The sequence below is a fragment of the Benincasa hispida genome, chromosome 6, assembly GCF_009727055.1.
Source record: "Benincasa hispida cultivar B227 chromosome 6, ASM972705v1, whole genome shotgun sequence".
In the NCBI taxonomy this organism is placed as follows: Eukaryota; Viridiplantae; Streptophyta; class Magnoliopsida; order Cucurbitales; family Cucurbitaceae; genus Benincasa; species Benincasa hispida.
The window spans coordinates 52,738,944-52,761,433 of record NC_052354.1 but is presented as its reverse complement, the minus strand read 5'-3'; the positions used below and the strand labels follow the sequence as shown (position 1 = coordinate 52,761,433).

General features: G+C 34.7%; 3 protein-coding genes across 5 annotated transcripts; all 3 read right to left on the bottom strand.

Moving 5' to 3' along the window:
- Positions 1 to 4,787: 4,787 nt before the first annotated feature.
- Positions 4,788 to 10,477, bottom strand: LOC120079661 (ubiquitin C-terminal hydrolase 22-like). 2 transcript variants are annotated; one of them, XR_005482309.1, is made up of 4 exons: positions 9,268 to 10,477; positions 9,017 to 9,141; positions 6,153 to 7,263; positions 4,788 to 5,156 (listed from the first exon to the last, which is right to left on the bottom strand). XR_005482309.1 is itself a non-coding variant. In XM_039033950.1 (3 exons), exons 1-3 carry the CDS (start codon positions 10,191 to 10,193, stop codon positions 6,491 to 6,493), a joined length of 1,824 nt encoding a protein of 607 aa, XP_038889878.1. In that variant the 5' UTR covers positions 10,194 to 10,477; the 3' UTR covers positions 5,702 to 6,490. The 2 variants fall into 2 exon arrangements, 1 of the variants encoding a protein (XP_038889878.1); XM_039033950.1 differs by lacking the exon at positions 4,788 to 5,156 and having other exon boundaries at positions 5,702 to 7,263.
- Positions 10,478 to 12,705: 2,228 nt separating this feature from the next.
- On the bottom strand, positions 12,706 to 14,608 carry LOC120079662 (actin-related protein 2/3 complex subunit 3). 2 transcript variants are annotated; one of them, XM_039033952.1, is made up of 5 exons: positions 14,416 to 14,608; positions 14,121 to 14,180; positions 13,822 to 13,930; positions 13,457 to 13,726; positions 12,706 to 13,121 (listed from the first exon to the last, which is right to left on the bottom strand). In XM_039033952.1, exons 2-5 carry the CDS (start codon positions 14,121 to 14,123, stop codon positions 12,979 to 12,981), a joined length of 525 nt encoding a protein of 174 aa, XP_038889880.1. In that variant the 5' UTR covers positions 14,124 to 14,180; positions 14,416 to 14,608; the 3' UTR covers positions 12,706 to 12,978. The 2 variants fall into 2 exon arrangements, with proteins under 2 accessions (XP_038889880.1, XP_038889879.1); XM_039033951.1 differs by having other exon boundaries at positions 14,121 to 14,203; positions 14,416 to 14,607.
- Positions 14,609 to 16,080: 1,472 nt separating this feature from the next.
- LOC120079310 (monogalactosyldiacylglycerol synthase 2, chloroplastic) lies at positions 16,081 to 20,306 on the bottom strand. Its single transcript, XM_039033463.1, has 8 exons — positions 19,706 to 20,306; positions 18,851 to 19,023; positions 18,018 to 18,179; positions 17,779 to 17,920; positions 17,450 to 17,674; positions 17,275 to 17,337; positions 16,960 to 17,034; positions 16,081 to 16,612 (listed from the first exon to the last, which is right to left on the bottom strand). The coding sequence occupies exons 1-8, from the start codon at positions 19,973 to 19,975 to the stop codon at positions 16,352 to 16,354; spliced, it is 1,371 nt and encodes a 456-aa protein (XP_038889391.1). The 5' UTR covers positions 19,976 to 20,306; the 3' UTR covers positions 16,081 to 16,351.
- Positions 20,307 to 22,490: the final 2,184 nt, after the last annotated feature.

The window sequence follows — 22,490 nt, the reverse complement described above, 5'->3', positions numbered from 1 at the left end:
CATTGTTGTTCTCTCTCTATACTTCAATTTTCTTCTTTTCATCTTCTTCTTGAGAGAGTTATTTTATGTTGTGAGGATTGATTAGTTGTGAGCTAAAATTTGTAAATCCACTCTTATAGAGAATTTGTCGAGTGTGCTATTTATTTTCGAAACTATTGTAAGGTGGACTTTTGAACTTGAAAAAAGAGTCATTGTAACGGTTTGATCCTCAACCACAGAAATGATCGGGTTTATTTTTGCGTCTAGAAAAATAACATTGCATGGCTTGACTCTAAGCCGTGGAAAGATTCAAGTTCACAGTGACATACCCCATAGGAGTTTGGAAAATAGATGTAGGCCAATTATGCCGAACCATTATAAAATCATGGTGTCAATTTTTCTATCACTCCCCTATTTAATTTTGCAATTAATTTATCATTATTTTTAATTTCTTGATTATTTTGAATTAAGTTTATTTACATGAATTCATTATTTAAATTACTTGTTAGCAGAAAGTTTGTTAATTTGCTTAATTGGGCTCACATTAGTACAAAGTTTTAATTTGTTTAAATAAACCCTAATCACTTCCCCTCTAAGATTGTCATATTGATCCTACAATTGGCGTTGAGCCAGTTGTTCTCTTGTTTGTAATAAAATTTTCATAAGCAATTTTAGATTGATATCCATTGTTTGAATTTGTCACTTGTACTATTGGTATTAGAGCAAGAAGCTCTTCTATAAACTATTTTTATAATATTATCAATATTTTGATTTATTTGAAAAGCTTAATTGCTAGAGTTATGGAAACTTTAGAAGGTCAATGTGTTGATACATCTTCGCTATCCAACTTTCTGGATCAGAATCCTAGACCTCCCTCTGAACTTCCAAAACAGTTTTATGGCAAAAAAAATTAGGAAATATGATAGGAGATTTCATTGTTGTGGACTATGATCAGGAAAATTTTTGTTGAGGAGAAAACATGAGGGTTAAAATCCATTTAGATTTCACTAAACCCCTCAGATGAGGTATCAAAATCAAGACTTTATCTTACCCAGATGGCAGATGGTTTGAGATCCACTAAGAAAAACTTCCAGATTTCTGATTTCATTTTGGTTGTATAAGCCGTACAACTAAAGATTGTCCAGCTGCAACCAAACATAAGGAAGGAAGCAAAGAAGAATCAGATCAATATGGTCAATGGCTAAGATTTCAGACATTACCTCAGTTCAACAAGAAAGTCTCCTCTTTAAATAAACCAGCTGACAAGATTTCACCTATATACAAAACAAAAGTCTCACAAAAGGAAGTTGAAACTCCCAGTAACTTTCAAAATAAAGAATGTCATAAGATTAAAACTCCTTCTGAAGATAATCTAGAAATTACTATCTAACATCCAAATTCTATTCCTTTTGAGGACATTTATGCTCCTACAATCGGTGATCAAAAGATTGAAAATAGAGAAAAGACGAAATCTGCTTTTAAAGAAAATATCCCTTTAGATCTTAATCTTTCTTCCAGCCTTGAAACATATTATTTTTCTGAAAATTCTCCTCGTGCTGAGGTAACATCTAATAAATCTAACTCTAAGAAATTGAAATATTGAAAGAGGATGTTGGGTGCAAATTTATATTTAAAACGGTCCATTGATTATTTTTAAAATGGTCCGTTGATTAATTTTAAAACGGTCCATTGATTATTTTTAAAACGGTCCGTTGATTAATTTTAAAACGGTCTATTGATTATTTTTAAAACGGTCCGTTTATTATTTTTAAAACGGTCTATTGATTATTTTTAAAACGGTCCGTTTCAAAGCTGAAGGTCTATAAAAGGCGAGGCCTTTAGCAGTTCGTAAAACACAGAATTCATTTTCATAATTCCTCACTTCATTTTCCTCTCCTCCTCCATCTTAGCTTTCTAAGCAGTGAGTTTAAAAAGGGTGTACGTTCCGATCGATAATGGTGCCTTTCCGATTAGTTTTCATTTGGTTGTTTTATCCTGGAGATGACGTGACAATTTTCAGACCTACTTGCACACTTGGGCAGAGCCGCGAAACGTCTTAAAGAGAGCGAGCTCCGCGGCTTAGCCTATAACGAGTTTCTATTTTGCAGGTTTTGATCTTCGCTTGACCACCGTGGCTTGATGGTTTACAGTTCGTCGTTCTGAGGGCCCTGCCGTTTCCAACAATTTAAAGACGTTTCGACATCATTAATGGCCCTCAGTAGAAATAATGAGATATCTGACCTCAATCGTCCATTCCGGTTCGAAGGAGCGAACTTGAAGCGGTGGAAGCAAAAAATGTTGTTCTTCCTCACTGTCAAGAAAGTTGCCGAAGCTTGTACCAGCACTAAGCCGATCATCCCTTTAGAAGAACCAACTGAACAACATATAAAAGAAGCTACTGACTGGGAGGAGAAAGACTTTCTATGTAAGAATTTCATTTAAAATGGTTTGACTGATGATCTGTATGACTACTACAGTACAATAAAAACAGCGAAGGAGGTCTGGGATGCCCTACAAAAGAAGTATGACACCGAGGAGGCCGGGTTGAAGAAATATGCGGTTAGCCATTATCTCAAGTTCCAAATGACGGATGACAAATCTGTGGAGGCCCAATCCCATGAACTCCAGAAGATAGCCCATGAAATAATAACTGAAGGTATGCCTATTAATGACCAATTTCAGAGGGAGAAGATGAACGCAGTACCTAGTAAACTCACCTCTTCCGTGGTAAAACCTGACCAAAAACCTAAGCGGACAAAGAGGAAAGGTCAAAACCGGCTCTAGCAACCAGAACCAATAGAAAAAACAGAAGCCCCCTTCAGAAGAAACGGTACAGTTCCTCTGCTTTAATTGTAATAAACCTAGGCACATGGCTAAAAACTGTAGGAACAGGCGTTGTCCTGCTGATCAGGCAAACCTAACAAAAGAACCGTTAGTCGCCATGATCACAGAAGTAAATGTGATCAGTGGTTGTGAAGGGTGGTGGATAGACACTAGCACGACGCGCCATGTCTGTCATGACCTTAATCTATTTAAAACTTATATTGAAACTAAGGATAAGAATATTCTGTTGGGAAATTACCACTCCATGAAAGTTGCTGGAACCAGTGAGGTGGAATTGAAGTTTACCTCTGGGAAGACCTTCATGTTAAAGGACGTTCTGCACACTCTGGAGATATGAAAGAATTTGGTTTTAGGCTATCTGCTCAACAAAGTCGGGTTTACTCAAACTATAGGGGCAGGCCTATATACCCTTACCAAAAATAATGTATTTATAGGGAAAGGGTATGCAACTAAGGGAATGTTCAAATTAAATCTAGACCTTAATAAAATGAAATCTTCTGTGTATATGCTGTGTTCTATGAATATTTGGCATGCTAGACTCTGTCATGTGAATAAAAATTTAATTAGTAACATGATTAGGCTGGAAATGATACCTAAGTTATCCACGAATGCTTTTGATAAATGCGCGTATTGTAGTCAGGCTAAAATTACTAAAACTCCGCATAAATCTGTACTTAGGAATTCTGAGCCTCTAGATTTGATTCATTCTGATGTTTGTGAATTTGATGGCATATTGACTAGAAACAGTAAAAGATATTTCATTACTTTTATTGATGACTGCTCGGATTTTACTTTTGTATACCTGCTGAAAAACAAAAGTGATGCTTTTGATGCCTTCAAACTTTTTGTTTCTGAAATAGAGAATCAGTTTAATAGAAAAGTTAAAAGAATTCATAGTGATAGGGGAATCAAGTACGACTCAAATAGTTTTAATGAATTCTTTAACTCACATGAAATAATACACGAAAAGACCGTGCCTTATTCTACTGAAATGAACGGAAAAGCCGAAAGGAAAAATAAAACTTTAGCTGAGCTAGTAGTTGCTATTTTTCTTAGTTGAGGAGCCGCGTCTAATTGGTGGGGTGAAATCATAATTTCTCCTCTAATTCCAGCGGAATACATACTCCTCCCTCAGGCCCCTAACTAACAATATTCCCCTGGGCCCCACACAATCTCTCAATTCTCTCATACGTGTTATATACCTTGCTCTCTCTTATCTCTCACACGCTTACATACATACACCTTAGTGACCTGAGGCCTATCAGAACCAAAGGACCACTCTCGACAGTGACCTGAGGCCTATCAGAACTAAAGGACCACTCTCGACTAGGAAAGAGGCCGGAGAAATGAAAACAATGTATTTCAACCTTGTAAAAATTAGATGAGGAGCGAGATCGAGAACCGAAGAGTGAGTAAGAATCGAGGAGTGAAGTCCATCACATGTACATTTTTGTTCGATTTAGTAATTTCATCAAACAATGATAAGTAAAAGATTAAAAAAAAAAGATGTTTAAAAGTTTGGTCAAATATAATTTGGGCCACTAAAAATAGGTCATCAGCCGTAATTTATCTTAAAAGATGTTTAAGTATCTTCTTCTTCTTCTTCTTCTTCCTTTTTTCTTCTTCTTCTTCTTCTTCTTCTTCTTTTTTTTATTTTTTTTTATTTTTTTTTATTTTTTTTTTTTGCGGTGCTGTTAAAGAAGTATGCTGGGGAAAATGGACAAAAGTTGGACCTTCAGATGTTCCTTGGCTTTGTTGGATTGTTTGTTTTCTCTGGCTCATGATGGTTAGGTGAGCAAACTTCAAATGGTTTTCGAGTACTTTCTTAGTGGCTTTTTCATTGATTAGTGGAATCGTTTTTAGAGATTATATGTTTTAAAATACATATTACTGATCATGGTCGAGTTTGAATCCTCAATCTACATATTACCGGACTCATAAAAAAGTATATATTTGTTTTCAAATTTATGAGATAAATCCTTAAATTTGTATTTGATAAATTGGTTTATGAAAAATATTATAAATTGTATTTGAATTCTCAGTATTACTCACATGTTACACAATCACAAATACACGATGAAATCCATGAGTTTTTTGTTTTTTGTTTTGGGCCACCAACTATTCGCACCTGTGTATTTCTACCGTTCAATCAACACGATCCGAATGGCATCGATTTTGTCTTATGCATTTTATGACGCCTATCTTTTGTGCATTAGCAGTATGGCCCTTGGCAGCAATAGGCATTGAACCCAAGTTTGCATTTCCTAAATCAGCCAAAGTGTGGAAATCATTGTAGCCAATTGCTTCCTTGGAAATTTCATTGCTGATTACTTCTGGTATGTTATAGAGAGAGACAGAGAGATTAGCAATCTTTAAGAAGTGAAGCTTTAAATTGAATAATATTTGGTTGCAGTTTTATAGGCCATTGGGAACCATTTGGACAAGCCCTTTGGTGGCTGCACTAGGTTCCTCATTAACCATTCCACTAGCCATGTTGACTGATATTGTCACACCATTATTATCCACTTTACATTCTAGGATCAATTCAGTTAAAGACATCAACTTACTTTTAAGAACAAATTGAAGTTGCTTCCCTATTGAATAGATTTGCAAACAAAAACAGTATCACTTCCTAATCCGGTCTACCAAAAAAACGAAACATGGGCACCGTCATTTTCAGATCACATAAAAAAGGGTTCAGATTTTTTCCAACTTGATCGCACCATTTGATTTCAAATGTAGTAATATTCTCTCTGTTTTCTCTCAGGTTTTTGTAGGGTTCATAGCTGCCAACCTCTCAGATTGGCTGACACAAAAGTTGAGATCGATATTCAGCATAGCAAAGCTCAGAAGTAATTTTAAAGGGTGGTCCAACAAGAATTTTGAATGTTACACAAAAGTTTATAGAGAAGCTGCTGCTCAGAAAGTCTTTCTTCAGCCAACAGCAAATTTTGATTTTTAACAACTTTTTTAGAACATTTTTGCAACCCATGTCAACAGAGTCGGACTAAAATTGCCATAAACTTTCATATATTCATGTCAGAAAATGGATTAATCAGGAGAAAGTGGGTCAAAGGAGACTTAAATTCAGTATTAATCACGTGTAATAAAAAGGGCTGAAGCAGCCTGTCATTCTACTGTTACTGCACCAGATCCAAAAGGAGCAGCAGCCCATATGTTGCAGTCTCAAGTTTGAATCAATAGGTGGTTCTCCACCAAAAAAAAATTGATGGATAAATTTCATAATCAGAAACCTTCCCGAAGAACCAGGAATACTTAGTTATCTAGAGAGAGAGAGAGAGAGAGCTCTATAATTAGATTTTTCATACCTCTTTTTCATGGTATGTGAAGAGAAATCAGTAATCTGCTGAGCCACAACTTAGTACTGAAACTCCAGGGCAAGCCCCCAATATTATTTGAATTGTGAATAGGAGTTCAAAAAAAGTACCAAAGAAGTTCCCTTCAAACAGGGATCTGAGTCTCCTCTCTGAAAAGTTACGTGACGCCTGTATCTCCTACTAGAATGTGTAGGCATCCACTCAGAGCTCAGCTTGTCACTGAGAAATATATCGATTACTGGCTTTCATGGAAAACAAACATATTGATGAAATCGATTGAACTTCAACCGATCTCACCTCATGATCAAGTTTTCCTTCTAACCGAAATGTTATGAAGCACTCTGCTTCTCACTTGCCTTGTAATAGAGCATCTTCTGCACATAAAACATCATGTATCCTTGTGCAGCCCTGACAATGTTTTCATTGACTTGGGTAATCCAAGCATCATCGCACTTATACCATTGATTACTTAACCGCAAGTAAGTGACATAATGACCAGCGTCCAATTTTCCTTTGTGAGTAATAACAGCAAACAACTCAAACTCTGACGACGTCTCGTTACAACCATCTTGTTCATCTCCATCAAAAGGAAAAATCCTATTCCCAAATCGACTTCTCAAGATTGAAGATGAGAGGTAGGGTGCCATGTCTAAAGAAAATGGAAACTGCAAATAACGATCCACCTTCCTTGACATTTTCCGAACCGAAGAATGCTCAAATCTTTTAATGTGGAAACAAGAAACTAATGGAAGCTTTCTTATGGACATTTGTTTGAGAGATTCCTGCCGCACCTGACACTGTTGGCAGAAGAATTTCTGGTCAGACCCAAGTTTTTCGGGTCTAGTGAATTGGTCCAAACAACCCACCAGGGAAGATAATCTCTGGTTTTGGCTTGAGTTCATGCAATCTGCCTCCCCATTGCAAGAAAGATTTGACCTTGCGGCTGCCATCTTTGAAGATCCCCCTAGATTTGGTTCCAGATCCAAAGAGATATCTACACATGGATCATAGGTTGTTGATGTGAAACCGCAAGCCATACACATGACATCAGATCGCAATATGCCAGAAAATACTCTATGAGCAATACAACAATCTCCATTGCCTGCACTGGAAAAGAGACGGGGATAAGTTATTCAATACTAAAATGAAGTTATCTTATAAAATAAGAATTATTCTCACACACAAAAATGAGAACTTATTAGTTAAATGCTGAGGCAAAACAAAATCTAAAAAACAGTCCCATAAAAATTCAATTCAAGTAACTTTAACAACATATACAACATTCATCTTTTATATTTTCCCTAAGCAAGGAATGAAATGTTGGGGCCTTAATTTTATCTTTCTTTATTTGTATTGGAAAATCATTGAGAATTAGAAATTTTGACAATGGTGGGGAGATTTGTTATGGAAATTTTCTAGGACTCAGTGATTATGCATTATCAAGAAAGATGAGAAATGGTAGAAGGCGACTGTCATCACCCTATGACTAAAAGGTTAGCAAGATTTTTCACCAACTGATAATGGAATGGCCACTCCTTGTTCTGACCTTTCCTCATGAATGGGTTCATAATTGTCAATGTGTTCAACAATGCATCTTGGACTCAAACAAAGGGATTGCATGATAAACATGTGAGGTGGATGATCCTACTCATAACTAATAACCAAGATGGTTGAAAAAAGTTCGACTTACAAGTGAGAGGTAGAAAATACCATCAAGCCAGCAGGTTGAGTTTGGAAATTAGCCCTAAATCTTTGAGCACTTGTCAACTCCTAGAGCAATAGCAAGATTCCTAGACTCAAGTCCTGCAGTTAAATTTTATGGTTACTTCCCAACTTTATTAACACATCACTAAGAATTATCTTGGCTAGGGAAAAAACACACGCTAATACAAATAAAAAAAGGTGCTTGTTAAAAATCAGTCTAAGCTGATCATCTTTCGTATATGCAATGCAGCAGATTTCATTCACATAATATGCCTTGGGGTTATCCATCGACTGTTGACTGGGCTTTTTAAGTGAAAATTTAAATGCCCACTTAAGCAGCAGCTAAAGATTTAACCCCCCACTCAAATGAGACATCTTATCCAAGTAGTCAATTGGGGATGTACCAAGCTATTTAATGATGCAGAGTGACTGACCAGCCTTATCATGGAGAGCCTATACAATTAGTAACTTTTCCAGCCTCCATTCATCTATCTAAATGCCTGGAAACCAAGATTCTAAAATTGGACCAATTACAGAAAGATGGTCAAATGGGAGAACTGGCTAACCCAGGAAGGTTCAACTGCTGGAGTTTATTTCTTTGGTCAGATGTAGGTTTCAAAACAAGTGTTGCAGCACCAAAATCAGTTGAATTTCATTAAACTCGAAATTATGGGGCTCACAACTCAGTAACAGAGAATCAAACTTCTAGATAGTATTAGAAAAGACAAATACATTGCACTTAAACTCCATGAGGAGCACTTCCTGCAATAAAAATGTGTTCGAGAAGTGCCTAAATCACTAAAGGAAATGTGACATTGAAAAATACATAAATTCCACACACAGAAGACCAGTAGTGGACCATGATATAACCTGTCATGTTTAGAAGATTCCGCATACAATTTGGTATTGACAAGAATAGGCTATCATAAGAAATGCTACCATCTACAGAAAAAATAGCATATTTTGCAACAAAACTAAACCTGAATATGATTGATTCTGCTGTTTGACTTCCAAGAAACCAGTGCAAAAAAGGAAAACAGGAAAGAACAAAAGAGGAGAGAGAGGGCAGATTTGAAAAAGTAAATACCACATGTACATTATTTGAAAAAGGATCTGAAACCAAACAGGAATATTGGAAAGCAAGAATTTACCTTGACTGTAAGGTTTGCGCCGATCTTTGTCCACTTTTTCGTGGATGCCTTCAAGAATAGAGATGAAAAATTCGTGTGCATCTTGTTGTTCATAACTTGCGAGGTTTGCAGCATGTTGCCACCAACTGCAATAAGACATAGATTGGGTGGGTCGGGAAAAAAAAACCCATCTTTACAACGATAATAAAGAAAACTAATCAAACATTCTACAAAAGAGAGAATCAAGATCTCGAAATGCATCAAAATGAAACCTGAATAAAAATTTTGCTGGACTGTAAGGGGTCCGATCGCCGGAGAAGACAGCAGAAAACATAGCATCCAGATCACAAGCTAAACAGATGCGCGAATTTTTACTGCCATTCCCATCATTAGCATTCGAATTTATATTGCCCCCATTGACATTTCTCTGACAAAAATAGCGATTATGGCGATCGCTCAAGAAAAAATTCCTCAACGGCGGAGTATGCAGTAATGCTTGCAACACCGAGTTCATAAAACACGTATTCCCCAAATTATTCAATCCCCGCAACCCCCAAGGCAACTCGGATTCAGAACCCAGATTGGAATTCGCACAATCAAGTGGACTCGAGTTAGCACCTACTAAAACCCTCTCCCTCAGATCCGGTATCCAGGGCTGATAATCAACCCTCCGCCGCTTCCTCAGATTCTCCGGTGGAAGCAGAGGCTGCGACGGCGACACTCCACTGGAAGACACAGCATTCCCACCAAGAGTAGACGCCGTCGTTTGCGCCAACACCACCGCAGCGTCAAAGTCACGGTCGTAAACCTGGTCACGGCAAGCACAGCAGAAAAGCTCTGCACGATCGACATCGACAGCGATCTCGTGACCAGGCGGCATTGATTCGGCGTGGGCAGCAGCGTGGGAATGGGAAGGCGGAGCGTGACAGGACACGGCAGCGCAGGTTACACAAGCGTAAAGCCTAGGACGAGCGGAATCGCCGCAGGAACCGCATCGGGGGACCTCGTTAGGGTCTCGGCGTATGGCGGCGCGGCCACCGGGGGGCTTGACGCGAAGACAGTCCTGGAGAAGACGGAAGGATTTGGAGCCATTGCGAGAACGGAAGTCGGCGAGATGGGGACAAGAAGGAGGGGAGATCTGAGAGTTGAAAGGAAGATTTGGGTGGTGGCGATGGTGGTGGTGGAAATTGGAAGACATGGAAGGGAAGGTGAAAGCGATGGGGAAAGATGGGGTAAGAAATTGAGAAGAAGAAGAAGAAGAAGAAGAAGAAGATGATGATGATGATGGTGTCAGCCCTAGATTTCATAGACATAAGCTTCATGAATTCCGCCTATCAACGGCTGAGATTGCAGAATGGGGAGTGACACAGCATGGTGGGCAATGAGGATGAGCCATTCTTTATGTTTTTATGTTTTTATGTTTTTATGTTTTTTTTCCATTTCATTTCACCATCTTAATTCTTCCACTCTTGTTTCTTGTTGTGTGTGTGTGTGTTTTTCCCTCCCATTGCAAATTTTTGTATGGAACACTTCACCCCAATATTCATAACACAATTGAGCGTAAGAAAAATTAATCATTGCATTAGAATTATGATAATGGTCATCCTTAACGTGATAGTGTATAAAATGTAGTAGTACACTTTGATATAAGCAGATGATTAGATTTTTTTTATTTGTACAAAAAAAAAAACCTAAAGCGTGATATAAATTATAATTATACCTCAAACTTTGAAGGGTAAAAAGTGAACCTCAAAATTAATTAAAATTTAATTCTCAAACTTACTTAATTGTAAAAATTATAATAATTATACAAATTATGAGTTCAATTTTTATTATTTGGGAGTTTAATTTTTACTAAGTTTGAGAGTTCAATTTGTTTAATGACCCAATTGGGTGTAATTACAACTGTCACCATAATTTAAGATTAATTTTTATAATTTATCTTTTTCTTTTTCAACAATATATATATTAACTAGTTAAACTAAAATGTCAGCATGTAGGAATTATATCTTAAATATTTTTAAATCATATTGTAACAAAATGTCAGCTTTATTTAAATGTTGGAATTGTATATGATTCATCCATTCACGGACGTAACTTTAAGTATGAGTTTCTTTATTTCGTTAAAATTATAAGTAAGTTTCCATTTAAAGGAAATTTTAACTGTGAGGACTTCTTATTGTTACCTTTTTTCCAAATAGAAATATTATGTATTTAAATAGCCAAAATGTTACATAAACATAATTTAGAATATAAGACACTTGATACAAATCTCAAAGATCAATGATCAATCTTTCATCTCCATAAGATAAAAGCTAATGTTTCAAATATTGATAGTTTAGCTTCACAAACATATAATCTTAAAGTCATTTAAGTTAAAAATATATATATATATATATATCATTTTTGTTTCTAACATTAAATTTAAATTTTGTTTTCAATTCATTTATTTATTTTTGTATTTTCAAGTCAATGTAATTTAAATAAATATTAAAACTAGTCCCTCACAACTATTTCTAATAAGATTGTTTAACTACACTTTCAAAAAAAATTTAAAAGACCAAAAATAAAGAAAATGACAGTAGTGGAGGAGAAAAAGGACAGTCTTCCCAAATAGATTATTTTGATTAAATCATGTAATCAATGCATTAAATTAGTATAATGTAAACCTTATATTAAAGTCGAAAACGAAAAGATGTACCTATGAAATATTTACATGTCAAAATCAACATAGCTCAAACTAAATTGTTACTTCAATTAAACTTACTTAATTGAAGTGTTTTTTTTTTAATTACTGGCCCTATAGATATCTACATATAAATACAGAAAGAAAAAGATCAATCATAGAGAGGTTGGAAGCATCGACCATGATTCTGGCCCAATGGTTCATGATTTTGTACTTGCTGTCTGCTTCTGTGGACGACAATAAATCAAATGTTTAATGACTTTATCAGTCAATACAGAAACATACTCATAATAGAAGCAAACCTGAATGAACTTTGAATATGCCTTTCTTCCTTCCTTCCCTCCCTAAGCTATAGCTACTTGAAACTAGAAACTTAAAGGTCCCTGCACCATGTGAACCTTCAAATACAAGAAACCAAAAGAAAAGAAAAACAAAGGACAAGAGAAAAGGCAGGATCAACATGTGTTAACTGTAAGATAAATCTGTTTAATACATCAATCACAGATCCATAATATAGGCGTTGCAGAAGGATTGGCCTGAGAAGAACTTAGAGAGTCAATCTCATTTTCCTTCCTGTGTATGCACGTAGAGATGAACAATAATTGTAACAAATTAGAAAGTATTAGAAACAAAAAGTAGATTTTGGATCTAGAATGAGTTTCTAAATGCTTAAAAACATCTTTTTAAAGGTAAAAAATAAGTTCAGGTCGATACGATACGTAAAGATAGTTGGACCGTGTGCATGTGATACAACAACTATGGACATGTATGAGATTAGATGAAGTCAATTTGAAGAGTACAAATCACCTTAATTTTTTTTGGATATCCGTGAGTGTTCGGACCAGTTTATAAACACCTCAACTAACTTGATCTTACAATATTTGGATGTGAAGAAAACTTGTAAGATATTAAATCTTAAGTAGATGGTCATCATGAATTAAATCTATGACCTTTTAACCCTTAACCACTTGATAAAAGGCCAAGTGAGAAACATGTATTTAAATCAACAAGAAACATGGAGTGATGGACATTAACTATTCCTTCTGATTAAGATTAATCCAATGTACAAAAGTTGTGAAGTGACGGCACATTACATTTAAGATCATTATTAAAAAGAAAAAGAATATGACCAAGCTTCTGATGAATTTGATATGCATTAGCATAAACTGGTATAACATTCAGATTCTGTTAATACAAACTAACTCCTCAAGTGCTAGTAGAAACCACAAAAAGCCCATGTGATTAAGGAATGATGATGTTCCTAACTTTCGCATTAACAGTCTTGGAAGCAACTTGATCAAGGAATGATGATGTTCATGAACTTCCTCTTTGCAAATGCTAGCCACCATTTATTTGGAGTCCCATTGGATCTATAGGCAACACTCAAGAGTCTCCCACTTGTTTCTTCTCTTATCTGCTTCAAATAATTCCTGAATAGCTCTGCATATAAAATTGGACATATTTGAAGCCTGTGACAATTGTCAATCTTAAGACAAGAAACAGGAGGCTATTGGCACACAAGATTAACTCATAATATCTGCATTAACTGAATTGGAAAAAAACATCTTCATCTGGGAAAAGAAAGTAGTACTGACATAAATTGTGTGTATTGCTGAAAAAGGAACAAAGTGTCTAATCTGTATGCAGTAAATAAAGCCAATAGCAAATGAAAAAGTTGATCATTGGGCAGTGGAGCATCTATATATGTATGTAAGCATTTCTAGTTAACAAATGCTAGCAGTACAGATACAGAGAAGACTAAGATCAAGCTTGACCTGCTTCCTCATTAGATTGGGGAATAGGGAACAGTCCAGGAAAGGGAAAGCCCGATTCTCCGGGCACGGGAACATTCTCCAAACCCAAGTTAATTATTGCCTTGGTTCCTACAGCCAAAGTTCTGCAACCTTCAAGCCTCTTCAAAGCCACATTGATGTAGAATGTCAAATAGATAAGAAGCTTATCAGCAGGACTCTTAATGTCAAAATTTCTAAAGAAGACATTGGCACGAAAGAATGTAATCGCTTCATCTACAATATCAGTCTTATCTGTGAATTTCCAAACAACATAAATTTCAGCAGGAAACATATAGAGAGATGGGATGTTCTACAAACAAAATAATCAAATTGAAGTTGAGCTAAACCTTGATCTGAAACTGGAGCAGGACCCTTTATATGACTTTTCAAAGGAAGTAAAGGACAACCACAAGCCTTGCTTATTCCTTCCTCATCCACAAAGCTAGAATGGTGAACCTAGAAGAAAACCACCCGCTCAATTCTAATTCAACCCATGAAGAGAAAAATACCCATTTGAAATACGATAAAATTAATCCATTAAAATTGATCAAAGCGATAAAAAATATAAACAAGTTTCCTCTAACCATTTCAATGCTATATATACATCGAGAAAAAACGTTAAAGCTTACGGAAACTTTAAACTCACCATTATTTTTCTCAATAATCAACGTCTTAAACTTCTGTACAAGCTTCGAATTCTTTCCAACTGCAAAGATTGAAGGAGAAAACCTGAGAGCAAGCGAACCGATCTCTTTAAGCAATAATCCAATCTCCAATTGGTACTTTAGAAATGAATCCTTTAATTATCAACCCAATCTAACGAACACCGATTCTTTCGAATCCTGAGGATCGACTTTTCCAATAAACTTCGAAATCCGGAGTTCGATCGACTCTCGCTTTGCAGTAAGCAGAATGAGTAATTATGATTCGATGATACTTACCGGAGAGCTTTATGTTCCGATGAGCGGATCGGAGTCGGAATAGCTACCGGAAATTGCAAGGGGAAACACCGAAGCTAATGGTGGGGAATCGGAGAAAAGGGTTTCTTCGTTTCTGGTATATCCGTCTCACCGTCTTCTTCTTGCCATTTTTACTCTGTCAATATCAGCGAGTCGGGGGTGAAAAGGGAATAATGTTAAAGTTTGGGGAACGTTTAGTAGAAAATACGAAAATTAAGGGCTTCTTTGGAAAATTATGAATATAGAGCCACTATTGAAGCAAGTATAAATGGGAAAATGACTGATTTGCAAATATCAATTTGCAATAAATTGCTTTGCTTGGAAGGAATTATCTTTTTTTTTTCTCAATTAATGATTTTGTTTGTCATTCGTTTTTGAAATATTTGTCCACAAAATAATAGTTTCCAATTATTAGTCATGTTTTAATTTAGTTTCATGATTTTGAAAATACTAACTGCAGTTCTTAAACTTCTAGTTCTTTTATATTTAAGTTTTAAAATTTTGAAATAAAAAATACACTTTCCGTCCGTAAGTTTTGAATCTAGTTTATATTGGTTCTTAAACTCCAAAATGTTAAACTTTTAATTCTTAAACTTTAAATTTAGCTTCAATTTAATTCATATGTTTCAAAACGTTGCAGTTTGTTCTTGAGATTTGAGTTTTGTTTCATTTTGGTCCCAAAGTTCTAAGATTTACATTTCTAACCTTAATTTTTCATTGTCCCTAAACCACGAGATCACGAAATTGTTAGTATGAATCCTTCTACCCTTAGTTGTACTACAAGAATTTAAAAGAATTATAATTAATTAAATTTAATTACTGTTCATAATTATTAAAATTAAATTTTAAATTTTACTTCATAGCTATTTTAAATTAATTAACACGCATTGACGTCAATGACTAAAAGTGGGTATTTAATTAAAAAAATAATGTTAAAAGTATAAATCTTTAAACTTAAGGATCATATTGAAACAAAATTCAAATATAAAATTTTGAAATTCAAAGATTAAATTAAAACTAAACTCAAAATTTAAGAAAACGTTTTAAAATCTATGGACCAAAAATATTTTTTTCTTGAACAACGTGTCCAATTATTTTACCATATTTTTTCTTAAAAATTAAATTTACCATATTACTATAAATTTAGAGATTTTTTTCTAATTTTTTTTTCATTAAATGCTACATTTTCTAAAACAACGAGTGATGTAAGAGAATTTAAATTTTCAACCTTAGAAAGAATATACGTGAATTAATCCAAAGTTAATATTTACTTTGACCTTAAATTTTACATTTATTCTCTATTGTACAATCGTACAAGTCTAGTACAAGTGAAGATTTAGAGATGTAAAATATAAAAGTTTCACAAAAATTTTCTTATGTCACTGTAAATATTCCATAGATTCAATATAAATTTACATCAGATAGCCAAAATTTTCCACAAGATTTATTTCTTCCACATTACATCTCTTTCAGATTTGACAAGTTGAGTATTAAAACATCCAACTAACATCTCCTAGTCCTAATAAGTATAAAAGTTATATAATAACTTATATATAAATATCCCACAAATTTATTTTATTATTTTTTTATGAGGTCACATTCATTGAGTATTGAGGTTAGTAATATGACTTAGAAGCAACTCATGACTTTGGTCATCAAAATTTCTCATTAGCAGTCCAACAAAAAATGTTGGACAATCAAAATAAATAGAAAGAGATAGAGAAGGAAAGAAAAAAAAAAATTACAACATGAACATCATTCACATTACCTACACAACCTTTCTTTCACTCTTTACAAGATGGAAATCATGGTAGCATCCCTTGAACAAATTGGTAAAATATATTAGGAGGCTAACTGTACATGGCAGTTCTAGGAGAATAAGTTTTGGCAATGGTGAGTATGTCGTCGACGAAACCATTTAAATTAAGGCTGTAAATGACGAGGTCAACATGTATGGGATGTGCGCCATGGGACCGCGTTGGCAGGCGAGGTCGTGGATGTCCCGGACAATGTCAAAGACAGCTTCGGGCTGTGCTAGTTTGAGAGCATTTTGAGACATTGTGTGGAGTTGTTCTGTTTTTGTGCTGAACCATTCTGCAACAATTTTGGCTGTTTCTTTGGGACTTCTTGTGAACACTCCAGCTCCATTGTCTACCACATATGGAACATTTCCTTTTTCCTAAGGAAAAATGGTTTAGCATGGTTAAAAGTGTTGATATAATTAAATTTACTGTAACTTATTAGCTTAAATTTTTGGGTTGAGCAGTGATTTAACATAGTATCAAAGTAAGTTGTTCGATGTTTCAACATCTATAATGTCATGTCTTTTCCAAATATTGATTATCACTTGTAGGGTCTTGTACAATTTTTTTAAGCTCACGAGGGAGAGCATTGAAAGTGTTGATATAATTAAATTTATCGACCATCAACTTAGCTTTTGGGTTGAGTGGTGATTTGACATGCAATGTGTTTGCCACTGAAACTCTGACTTAAAGCTTGATGCAAATGTCGAGTTTAGTCACTTACTTGTCCCGGAATGTAATCGTTTAGAATAATCGGAAGCCCTCGAATCAAAGCTTCTGCAATTGTACCAGGACCGGCCTATGAACAAAAATCCAACATGATTCATTAAACCATAAGTATTTATCAATCAAATTCATTTCTTATACAGTATGATATATAATTCTATAAGAAAACTTGGATAATGTATAAACCTTAACTAGGGCAGTAAAATGACAAGGTACATTATCTTCTCGAGTTGGTTTTAGCTCAAGGGTCAATACATTTGATCATAAAGAATAGGTTTTTAGAAGCATATCAAGAAATGAAGCAAAGACATACTTTTGTTATTATACAGTCACAAGCACCCATCCATTTCTCCATCTGTTTTTCAAAACCTCTCACCTGCAAATGAGGAAGAAAAGAAGATGTAATGGATGTCCAAAGCCAATGAAAATTTTGTCAATCACCAAGTTCTTGAAGGAAAAGAGCTCCCTAAGAATAACTTTAAACTGACCTTAACTGGGATCTTCCATTCAAAGGCTTCAAGAGAAGAGGCTAATCCTTTGTTTCTTCCACAAATAATAACAAGTTGCCCAATAGGCTTCTCATTTTCCTTATCAAAAAGGGACTCTGCAAGAGCTTTTGCTGTTTTCTTTACAGGACCCATCCCTTCACCTCCTCCCATGAGAAGCACTGCTGGTAAGTCTGGATCCATCTCAAGTTCTTCTCTAAGTTGATCCTATGACGGCAAATAATCAAACCAAGCAACCACGGACAGCATAATATCAGACCTCCATCAAACAAAATTACATGTTTTTGCTGTATTGAAATGTAAAGATCTACCTTCTGGAGTACTGCCCGAGCGAAGGACGGTCTGATGGGTAGGCCATAGACACGAACTTGGGACTCTTCAATGCCGTCAAGCAAGGCTCTCTTGGCTACTGCCTCTGATGGGCAGTAGCATCTGTTTACACCAGGATGAAACCTGGATTTTTAGTGTTCAGATGTTAGGTAAGAAGAAGTTAAAAGATCAGCAAGCATTAGTTGAAAATGGGGAATCAAATTGTAAATTGGAAACTAACCATGTCGGATGGCAGGTGTTTAAGTCTGTTATGACTGTAACAAACACCACTTTTTTCTGAAGGCCTTGCCATTTGAGAACCCATAAAGGAATATGTTGCATCAGTGGATGAACACTGATGATAATATCTGGCTTGTACTCCATCAAACCAGCTTCCACTTCCCTTCAAACAAGAAAAACAGCAAGAAGTTAGAAACCCCATTTAATGAACAACATAAGTAGCCTCATAAGATCAAATTTTCATAGTCAAGATTTCCAGCAAGATTTCTTCTAATTTTTAGTGATTTCAGTATCGTATACCCTCACTCTTTGCATTACGCTCATGGCTCACCCCACTAATTTTTCACACAGAAAGTTGGTAAGACTAAATGTTAATTTTCTACATCCTCTACTCGGTTACTTGATTATTATCAAGTGTGTACAAAATAATTAGAAATGAGTTTGAGATAAACGAATCAATCTGAAATGAAGATAAAAAATCGAAACTAATGCAATCAATTTTGGTCAATCGAAAATGAAGATTAAAAATAAAAACTAATGCAATCATGAGCTGAACCGTGGCTCACTTGCGCATTCAAATATGTTAATAACTAGAGTACTATCAAATGAGAGAGAAAATCACCACAGCATGTATGAAAATATATTGAAAAGATTACACAATCGTTTGAGTTTTTGGTTTTAAGGATGGTTGTCTTCCTTTCAACGTTTCACAATGTTATTTCTTTCTCATTTTGTACTAACAATTCACAAGTTAAGGATGAGAGGTATCGAGTTCGAGAATATATTGGAAAGATTAACCGAACGAGAAAGTGCGTAAGAGAATGTTATATGTACTTTGCATAGTAGGCGGCGATCGCAGCAAGATAGACTGAGTGAATCCACCGAGGAGAGGTACTATGAAATGCAACCTTCCATAGCTGAACATGCTTTACCATGAACTTGTAAGATCTCTCCATGTCATTCAAAGGCCAACCCGTGTACTCTTTCCAAACATCCTTCACAAATATCTGAAGAAGAAGAAGAAGAATGAGCCAAAACTCATCTCTTCACATGGATTTTTTGTACAAAATGAAAAGCATTCTCTCACAATGAGATTCACAAAACAAAATTTGGCAGATGGAAGAAAATTCCCACGAGAAAAAAACAGAACACGCGTATCTTTTTGATTGATCAACACCAACCGTATAAGCAATTGTCAAAACTTGGCTAAAACAGAGTAACCAAGAATCCAGATAGAGTAAATTGCAAGATCTTCACGTATACACAAAGATCTATTGAGAACAAACATATATGGCACGTTTGCAAGACTTCCACGTAAAACATAGGCCAAAAAATAACAGAGGTAAATTACAAGCCAAAACTGACCATGCTCAGCAACATTTTCAGCAAATAATCAACCAATCTCACGATTAAACAAAGTTGAAGAGAACAAACGAACATGAAGCAAAATGTAAGTAAGACAAAACTCAAAACCCAGAAGAGAAAAATTCCAAAAGAGGAAAAAAAAATCCCAAAGCTAAAGAAAACAAACGAAGATGAATTAAATGTAAGTAAGAAAAAATTCAAAACCCAGAATATGATTATTCAAGTTACCTGATACACGAAAAAAAAAATTCCAAAAACTCAAAGCTAAAGAGAACCAAAGAAAAAATAACTCAAAACCCAGAAGAGGAAAATCTTTGAATTCACCTGGTACTCGTCTCCAAATTCAATATGAAACGCATCACGAATGGCTTCCGCAGAGGCTCTATGGCCACCCCCTGTATCACTCATCAAAATAAGTACATTCTTCGTCCTCTCAGCTCCAATCTGAACCATTTCCAAAGTCCCATCATCATCATCATAATCCTCTTCTCTAAAATCATTCCCACAAATTTTATTACTACTACTCCATTGATAATGCCCTCCCACCCTCTGAAACACTTTCTCTGTAATAGACCTCGGCGTAGCGACAGACATAACCAATAAACCAACAAAACGACAATTTCAGGAAATCAAACCGAGACCCACTTAGCTCCGGCCGCCGTCAATGGCGGAGGAGGCTGGGGAAAGGGAAGAGAAAGAATGGAGAAGAGGGTATTGAGGGGAAGACCCTGAAATTGAACGCTGAAAATTGTGGGGTGAAAGGGAGAGAAAAAAAGGGATTGGTGGAAAGTGAGTTGTGATGAGGAAATGAAGATGTGTGAGTTGGCAGAGAGTGGCGCCATTGAAATATGCAAAACGGGAATTCATGGAAGGTGTGTTAATGGCCGTCAGATTCGCATTTTGCTTTGAGAGAATAAGAATGTTCGTTGAGGAAGATTCGAATCTTCTTCAGCTTCACGAACAAATAATTTAAATCTAACGACCCTTTTAATTCTTCGTATTTGGTATCATACCCTTTGAGTTTTGGATATTCTCTTCTCTTCCTCTCTTTTCTTCATTATTATATTTTTTGTTGGGGTTAATGAAGAATTGCTGTTTGCTTTTGAAACACATTTATGGGAGTTTCTTTAATCATTTTCAAAAAATTATTATTTTAAAACTTTTTAGTTTAAAAAAAAAAACCCAAAAACAAAACTTGCCTCATGATCTCAAGCTCACTATATGACTAAGCAATTTCTCAATTAATACAAACAAAAACCATTTCTTTTTATTTTTCTGATGCGTGAATCTCGTCAGAAAAATCTTCGCTTGATTATGACTTAATTGAGCTAACCTATACAAGATATTGCATTGAACGATGTCGATACACACTTTGATGCTTCGATAAAATTAAGTGTTACATAGGGCTAAAGCACCAACTATTAGCTTATTGATACAAGTGTTGGGAGTTTATTATTTATATGGCTTTCTGGTTGTCATTTGCTTGAGATTTGTGACCGTATCAAAGGTGGGCATGTCGAGGTAGTTAGACAACGAGGGCAATTAGCTCGATACGATGATTAAGGAGTTCCAAGCTCGATATATTCAACTCACTGTTGAAGGACTTCTTTTCACTTTATGTCAACATGGACTTCAAAGGTCTTCTTGGGTCCAACTGTTTTTATGAGATTGAACTTTTATCGAAGTCTCACCTACAACATATTCTATACTACATACTTTATCTCTTTAAATGACAAAAATGCTTCAATATATATATTTTGTTTTCATCTCTTGAAGATGCAAAATTTGAGAGATTACAATTGATGTACTAATTTTTTAATAACCTAATCATTTTTATTATTAAAAAAAGGATGAATAAGAAGGACGTGGGGGATAAGTTATATTTACATTTCATGTATTTTAAGCACACCAACTAGAAGCATGTGCGTCTTCTATTAAAAGGTAATTAAATAATATATATATATATATATAGGAAAAAAAAACTACAATCATGTGGTAAAGAGAGAAAGATTATACATAACATTAAACTATAATTTTTTTGTGAACTCAAACTGTATTTTAACCTAGTTAAAAGAAGAGTAACAATTGTTTTTAAAACCTTTTTTCGATATTTATATATTTTTAATTATATAAAACATTTATATTATAACATATTTTTTTTCATCTACAAAAACATCAACCTCTTTGTTTAGATACATTATAAAGAAGGGTGCTTAAGTTGAGAAGGGTCAAGAAGAAATATGACAATAATACGAGGGCTCAAGAGCAAAAATTACAAATGATTGATATGGTTTGGGCCCCAGTGACCTTACATAAGGCTGATAAAGAAGGTTGTTTAAGTTGGCAAATTGGACATGTTAGTAACTATGAAAGTCACATTATTGTGGACCAACATGATAGCTCATTCCATTAATTTATGTCTCTTAAATTACTTTATGATTAAGTGGTTTGCATATAACATAATTTTATATGTATATAGTTTTCGATTTTGATTGAATTGAAATTTTAGATAAGAGTTTATTTAGATGGAAGTTGTGTAATAATTTTGAATCTATGATATTCATCGATGTGAAATGCTTATCATCTATAATTAAAGTGTGAAACATCGATGTCAATAGAAATATCGAAGTCTTAATTTTATAGAAATATTGATGGAAATTTAAAAAAACTTTATGAAAATTGATGGAAATTATTATTATTAGCTAATGAGACTTTGATTGGGGCTTAATTATACTATAATTAACCATTTTTAATCACTATTTCTATAAAGTAAGATAACCTTTAGATGTATATTATAAATATATGTGTAAATGTTGATGCGAGATCATAGATTTAAAAAAGAAATAGAAAAATAGTTAAAAATAATATAAAATATTGGTAATTCATTACAAAATTAAAATATATGAAATATTTAGGTATAGAATAACTGTAAATTGTTTATTATAAAATGAAGTGGATAGAAAATTATATCATTTTTTTAATTAAACAAAAATTATATCATTAAACTTACCAACATAACATAATTGTAAGGACATAAAAAAATCATAACATTAAACATAAGAGACATATAAAAAGCATAACATTAAACATAATACAACACAAATAAAAA